This window comes from Pungitius pungitius, chromosome 17 (assembly GCF_949316345.1).
Source record: "Pungitius pungitius chromosome 17, fPunPun2.1, whole genome shotgun sequence".
Lineage (NCBI taxonomy): Eukaryota > Metazoa > Chordata > Actinopteri > Perciformes > Gasterosteidae > Pungitius > Pungitius pungitius.
In genome coordinates, this window is record NC_084916.1 from 14,672,618 (window position 1) to 14,694,884 (window position 22,267).

The 22,267-nt window shown below is 45.8% G+C and overlaps 1 protein-coding gene across 5 annotated transcripts; it reads right to left on the reverse strand.

Moving 5' to 3' along the window:
* Window positions 1-2,013: 2,013 nt before the first annotated feature.
* phactr4a (phosphatase and actin regulator 4a) lies at window positions 2,014-21,885 on the reverse strand. 5 transcript variants are annotated; one of them, XM_037474550.2, is made up of 15 exons: window positions 21,521-21,885; window positions 17,209-17,249; window positions 10,783-10,953; window positions 10,609-10,689; window positions 9,515-10,516; window positions 8,555-8,920; window positions 7,259-7,390; window positions 6,248-6,794; window positions 5,285-5,517; window positions 4,940-5,102; window positions 4,639-4,694; window positions 3,914-3,975; window positions 3,675-3,812; window positions 3,246-3,322; window positions 2,014-3,163 (listed from the first exon to the last, which is right to left on the reverse strand). In XM_037474550.2, the coding sequence occupies exons 2-15, from the start codon at window positions 17,219-17,221 to the stop codon at window positions 3,148-3,150; spliced, it is 3,057 nt and encodes a 1,018-aa protein (XP_037330447.2). In that variant the 5' UTR covers window positions 17,222-17,249; window positions 21,521-21,885; the 3' UTR covers window positions 2,014-3,147. The 5 variants fall into 5 exon arrangements, with proteins under 5 accessions (XP_037330447.2, XP_037330448.2, XP_037330446.2 ...); XM_037474551.2 differs by lacking the exon at window positions 21,521-21,885 and adding an exon at window positions 18,793-19,009; XM_037474549.2 differs by lacking the exons at window positions 17,209-17,249; window positions 21,521-21,885 and adding an exon at window positions 16,689-16,848.
* Window positions 21,886-22,267: the final 382 nt, after the last annotated feature.

A 22,267-nucleotide genomic window follows, 5' to 3' on the forward strand; every position in this document is an offset into this window, starting at 1 on the left:
GAATACGAGCATAAGCTCGAAACACCCCCCCCCCCCCCCCCCCCCCGGGCTCGCCGCCATGGTGACGGAGAAGGACAGCCTGCTTTGTTGGACTCATGAATTGCATTCGCAGAACCCATCATGCATCAGTGCGTCGTGGCTACTTGATCCGGACGTGCTTCTAGGTTGCAAATTGCCCCTAATGGAGTTTTGTCGTCTCAACGCAGCTGTCGAGCCACCGAAGCTCAACGCATCGATGATTCCGAGGAAGGCGTGAATCAGGAATCAGGAATTTTCCACGCTCATATCTGTCAGGCACGAGATCGGCTCGCCTGGAAGAACAAAAATAATTAACCGTTAAAAAAAAAAAGTCACCGGCAAACCTCGGAACTTACGGCTAATTTTAAATCTACGTCGGGTTTCGTTCTAATATCACAACCCACCGGTTTTTCTTACTGAGGTTCACTGATGCAAATAGAAACTGAGTTCTTCAGTTTTGATTTTGTGTCTCGATACTTTGTGGAAACAAATCATGAAGTAGTGCCCTCCAGATGTAGAACGAAGCACAGGCTTAATAAGAATGTTTGTGTATTTACACAAAAAAAGGAATGTAATAAAAATCTGTAGACAAGCGAGCAGGTTAATGGGCCTTGAAGTTGATACTTTGCTTTGAGCTTGATTGTATATTATTATTAATGTGTGAAGCACATTTCATGGAAATCCTGCCAAAAGCCTCTGAGATTAAAAAAAAAAAAACCATGTCAACAAAAAAAGAGATTAAGTTATTAGGAGATGCTAATCCAGCAACCCTGTATGTCAGATCAACAGTCTCTGCCAATCCATCTAAAACACATTGAGCTATACATCAAGGAACAGGTGACATGGTGAACAGCCGATTGCGCTCGATGAAAGGTCACAGGGGTCACCAAGGTCATTCCGCCGCCTCAGCGCAATTTACGTAGTTTCAAGGCGATCCATTTAACGGTCGGTCTTCAGTACGTTTCGGGAAAAAAGAAACGCTCAACCTGGCGAATAACAACAAGTCTCGTCATCTCGTCCGAGGCGACGTCCACCGTTGAGGCTGCAGCCCTCTGGATGAAGCAGGCCGAGGGTGCGTCACCAGCTGGAAGCAGAGCCTGCTGGAGTCCATGGTTCGGGGGGGTGAGATTTAAAGTGAGCCCAGAGATTCCATGTCATGTGACCGAAAGCTCCACAACAGTTTAATGGAAAAAGTTTTATTTGGCTCTAAAATTAGACTTTCAGCCAGAGAGGACTTTTAAATTTAAACCGTAGTCTTTATATTTAAAGTGATGTTTGCAAGTAACTGCGGCGTTTTGGAGCATTTGTGATATATTAATACAAAAACATCTGGTTTTGATTTACAAATTAGTTTAAATGTTACCGGATACATTGTAAATGTGATAATATATGCATTGGTTTAACGTTGCAGGTGATACGACATAAGCCATCGTGATGGTTATGTTTATATAATGTTTTATTTCACATGCTGGTTAAGTGTGTCGCATAGATTTTAAACTCTTGCTCTAAAATGGAGGATACTAAAACAATTAATCAGATTAAAGGTGACTGCCTAATTGTTCCGATAATCATTTGACCGTCAGTGTCGGAACGGATCGCTTTGTTCCTGTTGACTCACCCCATGTCCATTTGCTACTAATCGGCATCACAGGGGCGCTAAAAAGGGACAAATAACTCCGTATTAGCAGCATACACGGGTCCGCTTTTCGGTGCACGTACTTTTGTAGTCTGTTGACAATGACCAGTGAACTATTCGGCACATTTTATAAAACACTGCCCTCATCTGGTCATCTCAAGAAGACGTGCACGTTTAACGTCGTATTGCTATGAATTTAGAGTAATTTCCTTGGACAAAGTCTGCAGAAATGGAAACTTAAGTGTCCGCAAACTGGATTATTTAATTGGGATCCGGCTTTCGGATGAATAATTCCCAGCAGATATGTGACGGTGACGAGATGGCAGACTGGCTAAAAAAAAAAAAAAATCACACAATGATGAAATGAAAATCACATCATTTTTTAATTTCCAAAGTGGATTGTTCATTTATCCAGTGTGCTTTGCAAAAAAAGATTTAAAGATCTCCGTATCAAAAAAAGGGGAAACATTTTGTACCATTACTACTTGGAAACACATTTGAGAAATACTTTACAATTAAAACATGTCAGCATTAATGTGGATGTACAATATAAAGTCTATCACATCTACATCATTGATCTATACAGTTGCAGCCAAATATGGACATGCATATATAAAGTACCATAAAACAGCCAGGAAAATAAAAATATGTACATTTTCCTGCTTGAATATTTCATTTATAAACAGAATTATAGGCTCGGAACTATTTAATTCTCTCCACAGCCTATTAAAGAACATAAGGTGCCTTATTAGAAAAATTCTAGTGACACGTGTTTCATGAGAATCATTTAAATGAATGAAATACAGTAAAATGCACACTTTCAAATATTTAGGTACCAATGAGCGCGGTGGAGGTCACATGGCTCAAACCGTTGATTCAAATCAAATAGGGCTACAACTGAGCCTTAAATAGAAAGCACACTGCTGTACGGAAGCCGGTCACATTCTGTGTGAACCTTAAATAAGTAAGGCGGGTTGCGGCGTAGACATTTGTAGTAACCAACGCGTAAATATAAAGAGCAGCTCACAGCGACTTGGTGCTACCATCGGAACTACAGTGATCTCTTTTATGTGCATAGTCATGCGCTGCATCAAAGAGTGGAAGTAGAAGATAAAGGCGGGTGAAGGCATGTGGAGAATGCTTTCCCCCGAGGGACAGTGTGACGGTTCTCCTTTCGGTCCAATCCAAGTCTGACGGAGCCCCCCCACCCCACCCCGGGCAGATGGCGCGAGGTTCTTCCTCAGTGTTGGCACACGGTACCTCAGTTATGGATGTACCAACTAACTCCTCCTGTCCCTGAATGCCACACTCCAGAGAAACTGGAGCCTATCCGAGAACCACCCGGAGGTTCAACTGTGGCTTTTTTTCAACTCCGTTCAAAACAACAACAACAACAAAAACGGACCAAATGGGCCACGCGCTCGGCTCACAGGTGAGGAGAGAGACTCCTCGCCAGTCCCAGTGCAAGTGCTCTACTGGTCAGCATTGTCGAGCTAAGGCCGATGAAACCTGGTGGAAAAAGAGCAAAACAGTACAGAGGTTATTCTAGAGAGCCCGCACACTCCAAGACGTGCGCATATGCGAGCCTGACCTGGTGTAGATCCTGCTCTCCTCGTGAACCTCCATCTCAGAGCTCTTGAATTCATTGAGCTCCTTGCGGATGGCAGCCTGAGAGAAAGATATGAAAGAAACGGCACTTGAGCTGAGGAAGCGTCTCTCAAAGATCAAAGCGGTCTGTTAATGTTCCCGGGAAAACTTGAAAAGAGGTGTTTTTTCATTTGACATAAAGGTACCTTCTAACATACATTTAACTCCTGCTCCTACATATTTTCTCAGCTTCACTGGACCAGGTGATCCACTTGCTAATAATACTCAGCCTAGTCATTAAGCAGTGCCTGTATTGTATTCCCGAGGTTTCTCCTCATCACTGAAAATGCAAATCCTCGGCTGTAAAAAACAACAACAACAAAAAAACAGTAATGGCTCGAGCTCAGCGCCCTGTTAGCATGAAGAGTGTCACCTTGTCAGCAGGAGTGAGCTTGGTCCACGGTTTATCGGCTCGCCGGTCGTAGTCGTGCGCGTGGGTGCTCTCGACGTCCTCGTGGAAACGCAGGATCTTCCGCTCCTCGAGTTCGGCCACCGTGGGTCTCTGGGACAGCTGAAGACGGAGGGGACAGGAGCATGTGCAGTGAGGTCATTGTTCATTAAAAAAAAAAAAAAAGGCAAATGTATGATATGGTTACTTGGTTGCACCCTGACCTTTCTCGTTAGCCTCCGTTTGATCTCGGATCGCTCCATTCGCCGGTCATCTTCATTCTTGGCTGCAGGGAGGAAAGACATTCCATGAGAGGAGGAGACGCTGCAGCCAGTCAGGTAGATTCCACCCGAGCCGCTGTAACAGAGTCTGTGATTGCCGCCATGCCGCGCACAAGGCGCCGCTTTGTTTCATCGCCGTCCCGGCCGCACGAGGACAGGCGAGCGCAGTGTGCCGGTTATGAGCCGCGGAGCAAAACTTGTTGACAGATTGTGAGAAGTATTTTGATAATAACGACCGTTACCCCAAACCGCCTCTCTGGACCAGTAGAAGCGCCAATTAACCCAGTTGGGGAAAACTATAAAGTCTGACCTATTACTACTTTATGTCAACCGTAATTACAGTAATTGTTTATTATCAAAACTAATGTTACCAAGCGCTTCAAATAAACAGGATCAAATGTTCATTCAAACGCATTTGAATGTTAAGTGAGCAGAACAGATCATTTGGGCCTACAAAGTTAACCACAAATAATGATTAATCATGTAGTGTGTATATGTGGCCCTTTGAGCACCATTACTGCATGAAATCTATTATCTTGATAAAACAAAATCACCGCTAATATTGAATCGCAAAGTACTTTCGGACTATGTGCCTGAGGCGGGAAGGAGAAGAAAAATAATCTTTTTTTAAATAATTGGTGCACATAGGGATGCAGGGAGAGTCTTACCTTGAAGAATGTTCCTCTGCTCCAACTCGTCCGCTGTTGGTCTCTGGCTCAGCCGCCTGAAGACACAAAACACCGTTGACTAATATTCTAAAGGCATATTTTGTGTTGGGAAGGGAGTTCCAAGACAAACTAACGGCATGAGAGGGGCAAGCCTCAAACTAAATTAATAACACTATAAATAACATATGAAACCTGTCAAACCGCATCAGATGGATGAAAGTTATTTGCCTGGCTCTATTTCACAGGGAGGATATGAATCATCTGTATTAGGATATGTATGTGTATGTGTGTGTGTATCTACCTCGTCAGTGCCGTGCCGATCTTGTTCCTCACGGTCATCCACTGCTCCTTGTTTTGCCAACTCATGCTGTCCTGGTTCTCCTGAGATTCCCTTTCCTCTCTTTCTTGCTTTTCCAGCTTCAAGGCCAACGTGTCCTTCCTCTTCACACGACCTGCCAGCCCACCTGTTTCACATTGGACACGTTTATTTATTTACTTACACGGATATTAGTTTTACTTCAAACGCAAGTGTTGACTTAAGGGACCCATTTTACAAATAATACCTCCCACTTACTAGCTAAGTGGTCCTTTTAGCCAGGGCACATGCATTCATTTACACGTAGCAGTACAAGAAAGACCAACTCACTAGGAGGGTCATCCTCGTCCTCTTCGTCCTCCTCTGCGTCGCGGTACAGGACGGGGCCGTCGGAGTCTGAATCCTCGCCGTCCCCGGGGCCTCCCCCCTCGGGGATGACACTGACTCGGGGGTCTCCCACTAAACCCCTCCTGCTGCGGGGCTCCAGATTGGGCTGGCGAGGAAGCCTCTTGGGTTGAAGCTTCTGCAGCTCCTCCTCAATGTCAAAGTCGTCGTCTTCTTGCCTGTGAACAAGTGCAGCTGTGAGAGAGCCGACGACACTCGGATCCAGTTATCTTTCTATGAGAATAATCAGCAATAACGTTGGGTAACCAGAATCTTCAATTGGTAGCGGAGTGAAGCTCTCCTGCCGGTAGCTGTGCAGAAAATAACTTCCTTCAGGTCAAGAGACCTGAGAACTTGTCTCTTTTTTTAAATTAGAAAGATGAACTTGTGGCAGAGCAATTCTAAGTAGAAAAAAATAATGAATCCAATTGGGATACATCTAAGAATAGCTCAGAAAAATGTGCTGTGTCACTGGAACGGGTGTACTTTCATAAAATTACCCAGAACCCCTGCTTTGACCAATTTGAGCAAAGATCATGGGCGTTTAACAAAAGCAAATAACAAAAAAAAAAAACATGAAGCATATTTCATTTACTTGTTTCTTCATTAATCAATTATTCATTTCAATTATCACAGAAATGGTGATAAATGTATGCAATAGGGCAGTTTTAAAGAAACAAAAGATTAAATTGCTGAAAGGATTGAGACAACCTTTTAGTACTGAATTCAGTAACTGAAAGTTTCACGGTGACACACTTACTCTCAAAGTCTATATGAATTTAACCAAATGACCAAATTTAAAAGAAGAGCTTTTAAACGCTGTTCTAAACTTAAGAAAGCCCATTCTTTCAAAACAAAAAATTTGTTCTCATTCACAAGAATTTGATGCACAAGACGTGGGGCACTTACAGCCTGAGCGGCTCAATGGTGACGGGCAGAGAGTGCCGCGAGTTCCCCCCCCCTGCCTCGGTGAGGAAATCTGGAGGCGGCTCAAACAGCAGGGAGTGGGCCCTCTGGGAGCCGTCGGGGTTGGGCTGCGCCGGGAGGGGGCTTTTTAGAGCTCTCTGGATCAGGATGTGCAGGGGGATGGACGGGGGCTGGCTGGGAGGCTCGGTGGTCGGGCTGGGGGGATCGATTTTCACCGGTGGCACGGGGCCAGAAGGAACTTTGCTGGCTGGCTGCAGGGACTGAACCCTGGGAGGAGACGGGGGTATGTGGGTTGGTGGTGACGCCGGACGCTCGGCGGAGGTTTGGCGCGTCGCTGCGTCGCCATCTCCTTTAAGGCCAGCAGGGGGCGCCGGGGCCGTGGTGGGAGGCTTCGGGTCCGGGTTGGGAGGCGATGGGTCATCAGAGTGGCGCTTGGTGACAGGGGTCATTCTCTTCGGGGGCGTTGGTGGCGAGCGCTTGGCGTGTGCTGGCACTACGATGACACCACTGCCGGGCTGCGAGAACTCAGCTGTTAAAAGAAAAGAAAACACGCCGGCAGAAATCAGTACATGTTGCACAGAATGATGCTCAGAATCAAGACCTGCCGTCACAACACGATCAAGATGCACGATCAGTCTGTAGGAAACGACTGCTTTAGTTGTGCAGAAAAGAGGTTTCTGCCGAGCTGGTTCTGTGTCAGTGGAGGGTCACGCCCACCCCCCCCCCCCCTCCATTAACACACAACTGAATCAGCAGTCTGGAAGTGAAAGCAATCGGGCTCAATTAACACATTGCAAGCACTCAAGCACAATAAATGCCCATCCTAATTCCATGCAGCATTTAGAGTTAAATTACAACTGCAATACACATGCGCGCACTGTTAATGTTAGAACTGAGGTGAGGGCACTCAATATGCTGGTGGGGGGTGAATTGATGCAACCAGTATGCAGGCTCTGTGAAGACGGATGGAGCGCTGGTGGCCCCGCCGGGTACCTGAGCAGGCCTGCAAGGCTCTATGAGGTAGGCTCACAGGGAGAGAAAGGTACTGGCCCAGCTCGCTCTGGCGCCTCCAGCTTGTCCAATGGCGGGGCGGGCTGACCTTTGAGCCCCTGTTCAGGGAGGAAGCTGGCAAAAATGAGTGGAGATGTCAGGGACGGGGCCGGGTTTACATTCCAAGCTGGGCGAGAAAAATTCACGAGGGGGTTGTGTCGACATTGTCCAGAAGAGTATACGCCTCCCCCCCCCCCTATCCTCTAGAACAACCTTCATGGAGAAATAACTGAGCACAAGACGGAAGTTCAGGGGCCAAATCTTGGGGAAACCCAGAGAGCTCGATAAATCTGCCGATATCCGCAGAAATTATGTCTGGAAAATGTCAAGCCATTTTGACGTGTTTCTCCACCAGAGAGCACCTATGAGGGGGTTTTAGAAACTCAGCGTGACACCGTTTTATAATAAGCTAAACATATTTGGAACACCTATGAATGATCATAAACATCCATACAGCCAATGGATTTCTTCACAAAGCTCTCCATAAAACTAGCTCTGACTAAGGGGGTCAAAGATTGGAAGCTACTCCGAGCAGACTGCAAATCAAAGAGGTCAAAGAGGTACCACATGTTTAGAAACCTTCCAACCAACAGATAGTTCTACAATGTGTCACCGCCACAGAGACAGTGCTGGGATGGGCTTCGGGTGGCATTGTGGGACAAAGAACATGACAATGTGCTGGGATCGCATGGGAGTTGATCAAAGACAAGCCGGTGCACGTCCAACTCTCCAGAAACCAGTGGGCGTAAACACAGAAACTGGATAACGGCCTCAGAGGGAGGCAAGGGATAGATTTGCGCTCCGTACGGAGACGATATACTGGCTGGACGACAGTAGACTTCAAGTCCCAAAGGAAGTTTGAAATTAAAAACATTCATAAAGAATATGGAATACCTTTATGTCAGAGACATTGGTAATTACTGTGCGGTGCAACCTGTTTTTGGGTAACCGTCATTCCGATCTCACCTCCTCTACATTCAACATACTCCGGCATGTTTGAACTCACACGGTTCTGGTTCGACAGGCTGTTACCTTGGTGTCAGCAAGCCTCACAGGGACTTCAACCCCCTCCACCAATACATGTTTTTTAGACCAGTGGAAAACACTGCAGCAGTATTCTGGGTTGAGGCTGGAGCAGGCCCCTCTGGGGAGGGCGTGTATACATCCAGCATTTGCCATGCATATGGGTCCTTTAATTCAAATTAGAAGAAAGATACAAATACACAACAACAAACTCACCAAACAGGGCAGGGCTGCTGTTGCGGTTGCTGGGTTTGGGAGGCGGGACGGGGGGCTGCTTGGCGTGCGGGGGGACTGGCGGCGGCAGGTCGGAGTCCGCCGAAGAAGCTGGTCGAGATAGGTCCTCAAGTATGAGGGAGACTGTCCTTGGGGGCTTCGCCACAGCCACGGCAACAGAGGACGAAGAAGAGGACGAGGAGGACATAGACGAAGACGAAGAAGAGGGGGCCGAACTCTTGCCAGAATCGGTGGGAGCAGCAGGAGTAAGAAATTTAGGGGGTTGCAGCGCCAGTTTGCTTGATGGGGGTTCATGCTGAGGGTCTTTTGGTGGACGAGGTTCAGGGGCGAAGCGGACGCCAACGGACTCTATGGAGGGGGCACACGCATCATTAGAGGGAACGTCACAACAAAAAAAGGTTTCTCTACGTTAAACACAAAGCTGCAATGAAATGTTAAGAGAAGAAGATACTTGGTGAACCGTGTGGTTAATGTTACTAGAGGTAATGTGAATCAGACAAAATTCTAGTCCGCACACGGCAGACACGGAGGAAAATCTAAATGTAAAATCCATGCGGGAGCAGCTGTTTCCGCAGTATCAGAGCGCCAGTCAGATTAAGCTAGTTGGCTTCATGAAGAAATGCAGTTCAATGATTTACTTAAAGTGCAGTTACGGCACTATCAGGAGACTTTGGTTAGCACACATGCTGGCATTTCAGCAGAGCAAAACATTCATTGAAGATTTCCTGGGAAAATTGTTTGCAGAACCAAAAAAAGACACAATATAAATAACAGAAATGCTTTCTCTACTGAGGCATAAACAATACACAGTACAACAAAGACAAACCTCAAACTCCAGGCTGAAGCATGATCCTACCAACAAGCATTTAAGGCATGAAAGTTTGGGCTAATCTACTTTATTAAGAGGAGAGTTAAATTTAAAAAAAAACAGCCCACGGTTACCTGAGCGGTCTCTGAACTCTGTAGCCTGGCTGTATCTGGGCAGAGTCGTGCTCTTGTCGGCCTCGGAGGCTGGGCGAGCCTTCTTGTTGTCCTCTGAGGAGGACTTCTGGAGGGGGGGGCGCAAGTCCACCTCGGGGACGGGCCTGCCGTTTGGCCGCGGCTCGTCTGCGGGCCGCTGAGGCTCCGGCTTTTCCCTCCTCTCCTTCTCCTCCCTCTTCTCGCGCCGCTCTCTTTCGTTCCTCTTGGCCCAGTCGTCATGTCTGTCCTTTTCGTCTCTTCTCTCTCGGTCGTCTCGCCTGTCTCGGTCGTCTTGCCTCTCCCTGTCTTCTGGTTCTCTGTTCTCTCTCCTGTCCCTCTCGACCCGCCGATCCTTATCTTTGTCCCGGTCATCCCTCCGCTCTCGATCGTCCCGCTCCCTGCGCTCCTTTTCGTCCCGGTCTCGGCGCTCCCTCTCGTCGCGGTCCTTCCTTTCCCTCTCGTCCCGGTCCTTCCTTTCCCTCTCCTCGCGGTCTCTCCTTTCCCTATTGTCTCTCTCCGCTCTGTCATCCTTCCACTCTCGCCTGTCCCTGCGCTCGACTCCCCCGTCCCGTTCCTTTTCCTCTCGCAAGTCTTTTCTGTCCAAGTCCTCCTTGGTCTTTCTTCCTCTGTCCTCCCTGTCGTCCCGCTGCTTCTCTTCTCTGCGGTATCGGTCGTCCTGCGGCGGCCCTCGGGGCAACGATCCCGCCCTCTTATCAACGTCTGACGGGAGGCGGCTCCGTTTGTCCAGGTCCGCGGAGAGCCGCGCGTGGGAGTCCACGTCCAGCGGCGCCCGGTTACTGCGGGAGGCGTCTGACGGCGCCCGGCCTCGACGCTCGTCCACTTGGGGCGGCCTGAGGGCGTTCCCCTTGAGGTCGGATTCCCCTCGAGACACTCGCACCGGCTCAGACGTCCTGTCCGCGTCCACGGGATGCCCATTCTTCACCGGCGCAGCTTTGGAGTGGTTCACGTCGTTGCTGCTGCTCTCTGACCCGTGAAAACGCAAGCGGGGAAACACAGTTAGTGAAAATCTGTTGAATATTCAACAGATAAATAATAACGACTTAAGTCGGACCTACCATTTTCTGGGTCATCCTTTAAAACGCCTCTGGCAATCAACTCTTGGCGACTTTTTCGAACAGAAATTCTTCTTTCCAAGACTGAAAAAAAAGGAAACAAAAAATATACAAAGAAATTAGATTAAAGTAGCGCACATAACTAACAACAATAAGAAGCCCATGTATCCAACGTACCTATCGACGTTTCGGCAAACTTCTCACTTGGCTTTTTCTTCCTCCATTTCCAGGGCTTGAAGATATTCCCCATCTTGGAGAACTTGCCTTTACGTTTGGTCGGAGGTGTTCCCCCACCAGAGCTTCCTTCTTCGCCTCCTGTGGTGCTGTGCTGCAGGTCAACCTCATCGTCTGCATGAAAGGGACAGAAGGCGACACAAATATGTAAGGAGGTGTTACAAAATGTTAAGCTTTTAAGATTTTTGGAGAAGGTCTGGATTTCTCCCCAGAAAGTCATTTAATGCTGTTTAACACACAGAAAGATCAATACGCACTTCACCAGCAGTAGCACATCAGTTAAACGTTTAAAAAGGCTACGACTGAACAACATTGCAACAATGATCAAACATTTAGTATAGTCATGTGTTCTAAAACAACTGTCCATTGTGTTTGTGTGAACGTAACCGGTAAGTCCCAGCTGGCAAACAAAGATTGTTTAGGCTTAGCACAGAATTCTTGGCAAGCCTCTAATCACTAATATGGCAGAGTGGAATTCTTCAACCTCGTCAAATGCCCACATCCGGAAAATACAGAAGGAGCATCCTAAACAGTGAGAATCCAGGGACAATCTAAAGTAGAAAAACAGCCCCCCTCTCTCATGGCTGCAGCAGACATATTTAGAATCCTGATCAGGTATGCGTGTCCCGCCTTGTGCCAGAGCTCTGCTCCAAGCTGCCGCTTCAATCATCTGCCATAATAAAAAAATAAATAGGGCACAACGGAACAAGGCTGGTCCAAATCCCACTCACTGGCTTGGCTGCCACAGCCGGCATCTGAGAGCCAGGCGGTGAGATATTGGCACTGCTTCTGCTGGTATTATCTACACGGCCGTGTGAATTAATGATAAATCTGCCACAAAGGGGATTGGCTCCAAAAGGAAGGTGGAAAAGCCTCTACATGAGTCAGGTTCACCATCTCTTTAAAAACCATTACAAAGCAGTGTCAAAACTTAAGACGTGAGCAGTATATTCCTGTTTGTTCTGATGCAATTGAAAAGACAGCAGGAGCTGGGTGAAAAGCCGCCATTAAAGAGGTTCAAGTGATGAGTCACACCGCAAACATCTGCCTGCAAAGGCAGGAGGGAACCTGCATGAAGCATCTAATGTACCCAGTAGAGCCTTATATGATCGTGTGAAGGTGACATATGCTATAGGGACACAGATATATATAATTTGTCCAAATTTCTTGCTATCAATTAAAAGTTGTATGAAACCAGTTTTGAATCACACACAAACACAGTGGAGCTAAATGGGCTCGGTAGAGGCGAGATATGAGAAATGAAGATAAAATAAGGTGAAGAAACAAGATGGTTTCCATCCATAAAACGCATTACTGATTCCAGCTGAACAAACATCTGACGTGGTAACACGACTGGTTGTCACACATGCTTCAGCGAGGAATTTAAAATAAGTTTGTATCGTTTACAATCTGGGTTGTTTTTTGAAGGTCAGGGACAAATGTAGCAAGTATCAGGGGTGCTCGTGGAAGAGAGGTGTTAATGATTAAGGCATTTATTAATAACTGACTCTATCGACCAGGAGCAAAAGAGCAGGCAGTGCAGATGTCCAAGTTTGTTGTTTCTTTTCATTCATTTCTTTACGTTTAAGATCAAACTGCCAAAAGAAAAAAAAAAGACAGACACTTTTCTACATGTGTGATAATATCAGAGCCCTAATTGCAATCGCAGTAAGTTGCTTTCATGCATCTCTTCATCTAACCAGTTGAGCGTCTTTTGACATTCCTTCTTTTATTACTGACACATTAGATCGGATACATTTTAGTCAACACTTCGGATCCTAAACAATACTAAACACACTCAAAATTCAGCTGCATTGCAAGGTAACGTGATTTGGGCAGAGATGGAGGAGGCGAACCCAACAAACCCGTGAAGAAGCACAATCGTTACAGGATTACCAGACATTTGCACTTTTCAGTGGCAGCTTTTTTGGAGTTATTGAATGCTCTCAATGTTAACGGAGGTGAAAAAATAGATTAGCGCGCCTGCTCTCTCACCCAGTTTTATGAAGAAGTTCCAGATAGGATGCATGTTTTCTGTCAGAGGGAGCAGCAGACATCTGTACTTTATCAGGGTCAAGTAAACAGTTTGACTCTGCTACCACGGCAATGGCTGTTTGGCTGGAGCACAACACCCATCAACGGGCAGACTAGCCTAACATGTTGTGAGGCATTTCCAAACTATTGCATTGCAACCCTGTATCTTGTATCTCATGCCTGGGCAGATAGATGCGTACTCTTCAGCCTTGACCGTCTCTACAATGGTCCCTTTGTCTACACACAATCAATAACAATGTCAAAGCTTCTGAACAGCAGGTCAGATTAGGTTCTACTTTTCTTTTGCTACGAATGTGCCTGTTAACTCTGACGTGTGAGCAGTTTGTACGTGTACACACATATGGCATACATGTATCTTCGAGAGCATTCACAAGGATGTAAAAATAGTTTTTGCCACGATACACTCATTTAATTGCACATCGAAGGGCTTGTTAAATGGCATGCGACCGCGTATGACCAACTGCTGCTCCATAAAGTCTTAGTATCCAACCACCGTATGAAGCAAAGCAGGCCTTTGAATGCATGTGCAAAAAGAGGTCAGTGAACTCTGTGCAGTGTGCCGGCCCCCACAGCTATTTCGGACACTGACTCCAGCGGGTGGGGAGGTGTTGAAGTGAACTGGGGGGGGAAAAACTAGTTGTCCGAAGCGGAGTGCGACGCCCTGCACGGTGGAGCACGACAATATCCGACTGCAGCTTTACACAGAACCACCGGAGAATAGAAAAAGGTGACAAACCCTGACAGAGGCGGTGAAAGTCTAACATCTTGGTGTCAGGTATGCAATCTATAAAGTGACTAAAAAAGGGAAGCTCGATTCATCAAAACCTTGAAAGCAGTAACAGGCTTCTGTAAATGTTCAACCGCTCAAATCTAGAGGACGACTCCCCACAGGCATGAAACGTGCACTAACCACTCTGCACTGATGCAATACAGTCAGTCCTCGGGTCAAGCCGTCCGTATGACTCATGCCAATCACATGACACTGACTAAACAGAATAGTATGCCAGAGGCTGAAATGCATTCCGTGCGGAGAGCAAATAATCAGCAAAGAGGATGTTGCTTGTTTAGAAAAAGTTAAGTGTTTCAACAGAAGCCCCCCCCCCCCCCCCCCGTAACATATAAAGCAAATATTAGTCATAGAGATTAAAAGCTCAATGTCATCACTTTTAAGACAAAGAAGATGTTATGCAGAGCAGAGAGGGGGCCTGTGTTACAGTTGCTTAAATAGCTACCAACTGTATAATCAAGAGATGATTTGTGGGTGTGTAAATAGCACATGAAAGAGGATCCTCCTTTTGACAGCAAAGGCTCGGAAAGTTTAAGGCTGGTATAAGCACTGCCGGAAAGACGGGGGCTTCATGGTTCGCTTTATACCTGTGGACTGCAAAAAGGACTTGAGAAGCCAAATACGTAATTAGAATTCAAAACACACCACCACATGGCCGAGGGCTGGTGTCAGGTGGTGCCTTGTATCCCCAAATCTGGTTTTCTCTGGAAAAAGAGCGTCCGCGGTGAGGAGGAGCGCAGAGTGCAGACAGAGAGGTGTTTGTGCGGTTTGTACATTTCACAATCGCCACATTCCATCTGCACGCATTCTTCTATACCCGTCTGTGCCTGTCGCCTTCCAGTTTCTCTCTGCTTTCATCAAGAGGGGAGAATAAAAAAAAAAAAACACCACCCCACCTCAGCAGAGAATCCCCCTTGGCGGATCTTCCCCAAACGCGGCAGGCGTCCTAACGTTAGACGGCTCTACCACGGTCACGGCGAACCGCTGCCCTTTGACTCACCCGTGTTGCGTGGGCCCGGTTGCTGGGCCACAGTCTCAGTGCCAGCACTGTTTCCCATGCTGCGACTCCCGTCACCAGCCCGCCGGCCTGCCGGGGCCCTGCCTCCCCCCGGGGGCCAGAGGCGGGAGAGGAAAAACCTAACGCCGCCTCGCTCTCCCTCAACCAGGCATGGAGCTCCTGTAACTCAACACCGTCCTGACTGCTCACCCGTGTCGTTTGGTTACTCTTGTCTCTTACGGTCTCGCTCCCCCCCCTCCTCCTCCTTCCTTCAGCCTGTCTGATTTGGTCTCTCCCCCTGCTTCCTCCCTCCTTCTTTCCCTTTAAAAACGCAAACACACTTGCTCGGCTCCTCGGTCCCTTCCTTCATGTAGCTCTGACTCCATAAATAAGGTACGCCAATATGGTAATCCGGCAGATGCCTTTCATTCCAGAGAGCAGATTTTTCAGGGGCAAAGTTCACGGGCAGGCGAGCTTGGAGGTTTGGCCGGATGAGCTTCGAGAGATTTGCAATGCAGTGGGGCCTCCCTGCTAGCTACCTTTCCCAAACAGACGAAACAATACTCCCCCAAGGGCGAAGGGCGGACTGCGCGGGGTGAGGTAACTCGAGAGGTGGAAGGGGAGTCGAGCTGAGGTAGAGCTCAAAGCCGGAGATGAGGAAGTGACACGGCGCTGGTGTCTGATGGCTCTCCACCGTTTGTACGGTCAAGCTATGAAATGCCAACTGATGACACATCTGGTAGATATTAGCAACGCTGTTTCACAACAGAACCAGGTAACCATTTGGGTTATGACAACAATGTTGAGCTGTATCTTTAAAAATGAGGACTATAAATATAAAAAGAACAGTACTGGTAACACCCCTTAATATTTTAGAAACACATCTGATAGCATCTCAAAACAGAGTTCTAAAGACGTACCAACAACCCGAGCAGACAAAAGGCCAGAACGTGTCTGCACATTTCTATTAGAGCTCTGCGCGATGAAGTCTCTGTGTAATCAGTGTGTGGGAGTAAGAGGAGGTCCTCCATGAAGGCTTGAGTTACAAATGTAAACACAAAAAGGATGTTAACCTTCAATTCAACTGCTAATAAGACTGATCATTTTACCAAGTTTACTCAAAAGATAAACCAGTGTAGTAACCTGTTGAGAGCTGAGGTTTATATTTCCTAAACAAAAAAACAAAAAAAAGTAATGCAGCTACTAATTAGAACATGAGATTTAAAGTTTGGAATTAAAAAAAGTGTGGCAAGAATAGAAAGCGGCTTGGTCAGGTGTGAAATTAAATCCGTCACGAGAAGGTGATCTCATAAAATGTAACTCACATCACTGTTGCTCCATCTAGTGCCCGAGGCAAGCTACAGCACATTGACCCCGGAATGTGAGGAATGCAGGTAAAAGCTTTCAGTAGAGGACGGAAATGAGAAGTAAACAGAGAGGGATCACAAGAGGTATGACTAATTGTGACACTGAAATCCTCCTCACTGTATTCAAAGAGCTACAGCAGATGGGGACAAACAAGTTTGTTTTTTTCAGGCTTGTAACATATAAACACTAAGCCCAGCTGAACAAAGCCATGACTCACAAATATAATGACAACTCCAAAACAGCCAAACGCTAATACAATGTAACGCAAGCAAACACGCTAAACCACCCTGCCCATTAGCTCCAATTTCCGTGAGCCGTGTTGTCTTGTGTGAAGCACATCGCTTTAAGAAAAAGTGGACGTATAATTGATTTGTTATGCTTGGACAACGAGGCCGGGACAAGTAGATCAGGCTTCCTTAACCTGCCATGACGCAGCTGCCAATAAAAAATGGAGAGTTGCTCTCTCCAGTAGAGACTTTCAATGAGACAAAAACAATCATATATAAATACTGTCACAATAGTTGTATGAATATTATTTCAGCAAAGACTATTTCGTCAGTCAAAAAAAGGTTTGAATGAGGTGAGAAAGATATCTCTTCAGCATTAACAGCATGACATCAGATAAAAAGCAGGTTTACTCACGAATAAATTCAGACTGAACAGCCATCCTTGGTATATTCCCACTAATAAATACACTGCTACTGCTCAGCCCACACAATAGAAGACGCTGTGGTTGCAGGAGTGTGTACGGTTAACGCCGAGGTTCTTCAGTCGAGGACAAAAAAAGTTAAATAGACACAAGGCCGCGAGTGACAGCGAGAGAAACCGTCACCTCTGCCAACCTACAGGTGTGTCCTCTGTGGGAGAGCCAATCAAGAGAGCTGCAGTGTCAACGGAACAATGAGTCACACAAGGCCAACCCCTTCATGCTCAAATTCATAACCAAACACTGAGTTTGTTGACTCACCACTTTCTGTCATCACGATACTATCGATGAGATAACGCCAGTCTCACTAGAGCACAAATACGCACCCAAATCAAAACCTCCTTTCAAAAAAATAAACAGGTTTATAATCTGCTGGCATTGGCATGCTAACGGCACAATAAAATAAATTACACCATTTGATAAAGCATATATATAAAAAATTATTAAAAAGCTTACCAGGATTTTCCATCACAGTGTTCCAAACTCAGCAGTAGCTTCTGAAACAAATAAACAAATAAATAATTAAAATATTTTAAATAACAATAATTTTACACTTGATTTGAATACAGGGTTGTGTATTTGAGCTTCTTTGACACTGTCAGTGTGAACTCTGAAAACAGTTTATTTCAAAAAATAACAAAAAAGGTACAAACACTGCACTGAAATAAAAGATCATTTCATCAAACCTAAGTTAAGTGGTTTCTTTGTGACTTAAAGAAACCTAAAATCCACCACAATTGCGAATAATTAGAAGCCCTTTTTTATATTATAGAAGTCCATACACCAGGTTGCTCGTTGGAACAAAGTGATGCAATGATCAGGTTTCTTCCAGTCACCCACGCAGCAACTTTGACTCAAATAACGGCGCTGCCTGTAATTGGTCGGAGTTGTCAGGTGCGGCTACATCCCGCACGGAGACGGTTCCAACAGCTGCCACGGGCTGAACTTTGGAATGTCAAAAGCCCCTCGAAAGTGACTGAACAGGCTGCACAATGTGTACACTGCAGCATAAAAAGGGAGAGCCTAGGCAAGAATTCTCTGATCTGAGCTATAATACGCTGTTTAGTTACACAAACTTACTTCTACGGAGGACATAATCGTCCCTATTAACGCTGTACGTGAAATTTAGCTTTCATTAGAGGTTCCGGCAGGGAACCCGCAAGGTGATAACGCACACCTGAAAAATATACAAACAAACAGGTACTATGACACCAGGACAAATAGGCAACTTCCTTCCTTGTGTGACTTTTTCATGTTCAGTTTATTAGATTAGTTTTATTGGACGGCAATTTCTTGGATTGTAGCACACCTCATTGTCTCAACAGTGACAATCAGAGTACATCATTACATTGTGTAAAAATAGTTTAATTGTGCGAGTCACCTTTCTCAAGAGCAGAAATAACCGTGTGCCTGCATTTGGTTCAGTCCGACCGGTTCGACAAGTCTTTGCATACAGTGCACACACACAACACATGCTCAACAGTTGCAGGCAGGACTACATGTCTGTACAGTACTGTAGAGTAAATCACTTCCAATGCTCCCTTTCAAAATGATAGCTTCTACTGCGCTTGTGCGTAGGTCACTGCTGAATACTACACTGAGGTCTTCCCTCAGATGTCCAACGGAATAATTGTCTACAGCTGGAAATAAAACAAGCAAGATTCAATTATATAGCACGATGTTGAGCCGACTACCGTTAAAATGCCCAAGTTTTGTTGACATTATTTTAGTTATACAAAAGAGAGCAAACGAAGCAAGACGCCAACTGGTTCATAATATTCAGGCGAGACAAAATACGCTGTTGATTGGAGCTTTTTAGCTGACATTTAAATTAACTGATTGCCACCCACAGCTAGCTAGTTAGTTAGTTAGTTACTGTAGTTAACCCTGCTCTCTCTCTCCCTCTCTCTGAGGCATGAAATGAAATGTTTAGCACTGTGGCTAAAAGATAAACGAACATGTAAAATAAAATAAAAAACACTATCCATTGCTGGCAACCTGTCTGTAAAGAGTGAGAAGTTGAAACAAACTTGAACTCACGAATAATTCACTAGATGAAGTTCAGCACCACTGCAACCCAATTCTGTTCTCGGATGTCCTCCTGCTGCGCCGGGCCCAGACGACATGTAGCTGGAGCAGACCGGCAGCCACGCAAACACAGAGGTGGGGTAATGTGCACCGCTCTGTGTGCACTAAAGCTGGTAAAATAGAGCAGCACAGCCAGGGTTCTCAGGCCCCGCATTGTAATGCCGAAGCCCTCAGAACACCGTGTGAACATAGATAAGGGCCACACAGGTGCACACCTTGTCTCGTGATCATTTAACACGGGATCCAAAGGTCAAGGAGGAGGTACCACGTTGTCCCAAGTCTCGTCTCAAGCCATTCCTTCCTTGTCTGTGGTGAAATCACACCCACATAAAGTGTCTCATAAATTAGACAACACCATGCACAATTTGAAGAACAATATTTCTGGATTATCCGGTTTGGTAACAGGATCAGCTGATATTGCAGTATTTTCAATTGAGTTCAAGTGTACGTCCTCTTTCAAGGTTGAATAGAGAGAGACATGGAGGCCGGTTGCTAGCATTTCTGAAGTTGTTTAGTGGCACATGGAGCTAAAAGAATGTGACATACACTAGAAATGATCAGGATATTCTGCATTAGTTTATTTTATTATGGCAATATCTGATCATGGTGAGAGAGGTAACATCATTTTTTCCTGGATACAGTGTTTATTTACATCAATATAAAACAATTTAAGCTATTTTAAAATAATCCAATTAGTAAACAAACCATGTTAATGTATATTTGAATGAAATCATCATGCAGTTTCATGACAAACCCTAACTTGGAGTGTCTCAATGATGCACTTTGAAAGGTATTTGATAGATATAATGCATTTGAAAAGAAAGTGTTTAAAATCAGATGTGCTCTGTTTGCACAGCATTGGTAGTTCAATTTCACACAATCTTGTTTGTTCACTGTAAACTCCCACGTCACTGGATAAAAGAATGGAGCCCTGCAGAGCCGAGTGGAGTATAATCAGCCACGAGACCAGGTTCATTCTGCAGAATTTCGCAGTCACTGAATGAACAACCAAGCCGGAGTTTGTTTAGAAGAGAGCTGCTTCAATGTCAATGACCGCTAACTGATAACGGGATCTGGTTATGAAAGTCTCACACAGACGAACAAGATTGAAAAGCTCAAAACAAATGATACGAGCACATTCATTTTCTATCGATTCCCACTCTCCGGACCATAGCAGCTTGCTTTGCCAAATGCAGACACTTTCATAGTTTGCGGCCAATCTCAACATGTCTTAGAAATCAGGGTATGCCTCGAAGAGGAAGCACAATACCACAAAATGGAGAAGTTTCAGATATAGTCATCCTAATGAGTTGACAGATTCTTCTTTATGACAGTAATACAGGAGAAAAATTATAGCCCTATCCTACAATATGAAATACAAAATAACCCTATCCTACAATATGAAATACAAAATAATTCCTGGATATGCAAAATAAAACGTTGATCTTGGCAAAAAGGCTGCTTATACAAAACGTTTTGCATAAAAATATTAAACTTTTTGAGACACGTCCTCACTAACAGACAAACTGAACAGGAGCGTTTACCCTGCCTACTCTGCAGAGGTACAAATGGCCTCCGGCAGGTTGGAGAGCTTCCATAGACGTGTTATTGCAAACAAGATTACACTTGTGCGGGCCACGAGTAGGTGCCCATTTCCCACCAGCTGATTCCTCTGAAAACAAATGCCAATAGCCCGGCTGCATCATGCCCCCATCACATTCATTTCTCAACCTCCTCCCGAAAAAAAAAAAAAACATTTTTGCAACCAATTAGATAGGAACGAAATGTACAAGCACCTCTTTCGCTCGGGTTAGTCAGGCGTTATCCCCCTCAGATGCAACAACCCACTGCCTGCATACAAAGCACACTGACGTGGCTGACCCCAATACAATGCTGCCTATCTAGAACAAATAGCCGCAGATCCCTTTTGTCTTCCCTCTTTGGTGTGTCCTGTAGGGCATATTTTTGGTGCTTTCAGTCAGTACTAAAAGCACTGGGAGCCTGTTGGAACAAGCAGCCTGGACTGGGAAAGGAATGCTTCACATTGGGGGTGGGGAGGGGGGCGCGCGCAAGTTGCATCCTCTGCAGCCAAAATAATTCACACCTGAAGCCACCGTTGTGTAACGAGGCAGGCGGCACTCTCAAAAAGGTCCGGGGGACCGAGTTTACGGTTACGCCTCATATACAGAGGTAACCTTGCTACACGGAGAGTACGAAACGTCAAATAAATCAGTTAAATACAGTCACGCGGATCGTAAGTGCAGCCAACTGACGTCCACTAAGACAAACCGTTAATTCTTCAATGTATCCAGACTAGTCGTTACGTATCATTTAACATCAACAAGCTAACTGCGGACAGGTACAACGTTACAGGTAGCAGCGGATGACATAAAGTTATGAAAGAACCCGCAGTCCGAGTGTCGGTGTCCCGGCGCATCCCTCCCTTCTAACCGGCCGACCCAAACTAGACGTGTGAGCTAAATATAGAGGCATTACAAACGGCACAGCCATAATGCTAATCCGTGTCTGCTGCTAGCTAAAAGTAAGCTCGAGCCGGCAACAGGTAGCTCCCTTCCCTGTTACTCTGGCGTTAGCATAGTTGGCTAACGCAAATTAGCTCGAGCTCGTCGTTCATAGAGGCATAGAGGCGGGTGTATTGTGGCTGTTGGAGGCTACTCACCTTCACCGTGGATACCTGGCGTGGAAGTTTATACAAACGGCAGGAGAAGTATTTTTTTCCCCCCCTGTATCTCGTTGTCTCTCGTCCCTGATTACTTTTGACACTTGTCGCCGCTGTCCATCAGAAGGGGTGGGGAGGAGGGAGGGGGGGACAAGGCGGAACTAACGTTAGCTTCACTAACTAACGTTACCTTTTGACCAAAATAAAGTAGCAAAAGTAACTTTCTGAAGCGGATGAAAAGACGAAGCAAGCGAGCATCGCATAAACCGAACAACAAAAAGCGAGGGGCGGCCGGCTAATGTTGTATTTAAATGTCCGTTAATACTTTGCTGTCAAAAGGTGTTGTACGTTCAACTCTGTAAGGAGATTAAATAATGCTGCGCATGCGCACTTCGCAGGAGGGTAGCGGCTGCTCCCCCACCTGGAGAGCAAACCATAGCCGTTTAACCAGAGTCACGTCATCCACGCCCACACCGTCCGGCCCTCTTTTTTTCATGGCGTTGACAGCTGAAGAATCCATTTCTTCACTTTGTATCACAGAAATTGGAGATATATGGATATTATCTCCACACACAAATGAACATGTGCGTTTGAGCATGTTAGTAGATTTTGCATCAGTAGTGGATTGAGCAGATTAAGAGACGGTTAACAAATGAATCTAATAAATCATACTGGATAAAGCACACTGGATAAAGTACACTTAGCAAAAACAGCATACACATATTAATATCATAAAACTTAAGCTAA

Bases quoted from the DNA above. Each gene is read 5' to 3' on its own strand.
- phactr4a (XM_037474548.2), bottom strand. From the start codon at position 14,739: ATGGGAAACAGTGCTGGCACTGAGACTGTGGCCCAGCAACCGGGCCCA. The intron at 6,795-7,258 runs GTACCCGGCGGG...TTCTTTTAACAG, and splicing joins AGCCTTGCAGGCCTGCTCAG to CTGAGTTCTCGCAGCCCGGC. The intron at 3,976-4,638 runs GTAAGACTCTCC...TCCTCCCTGCAG, and splicing joins GCAGAGGAACATTCTTCAAG to CCAAGAATGAAGATGACCGG.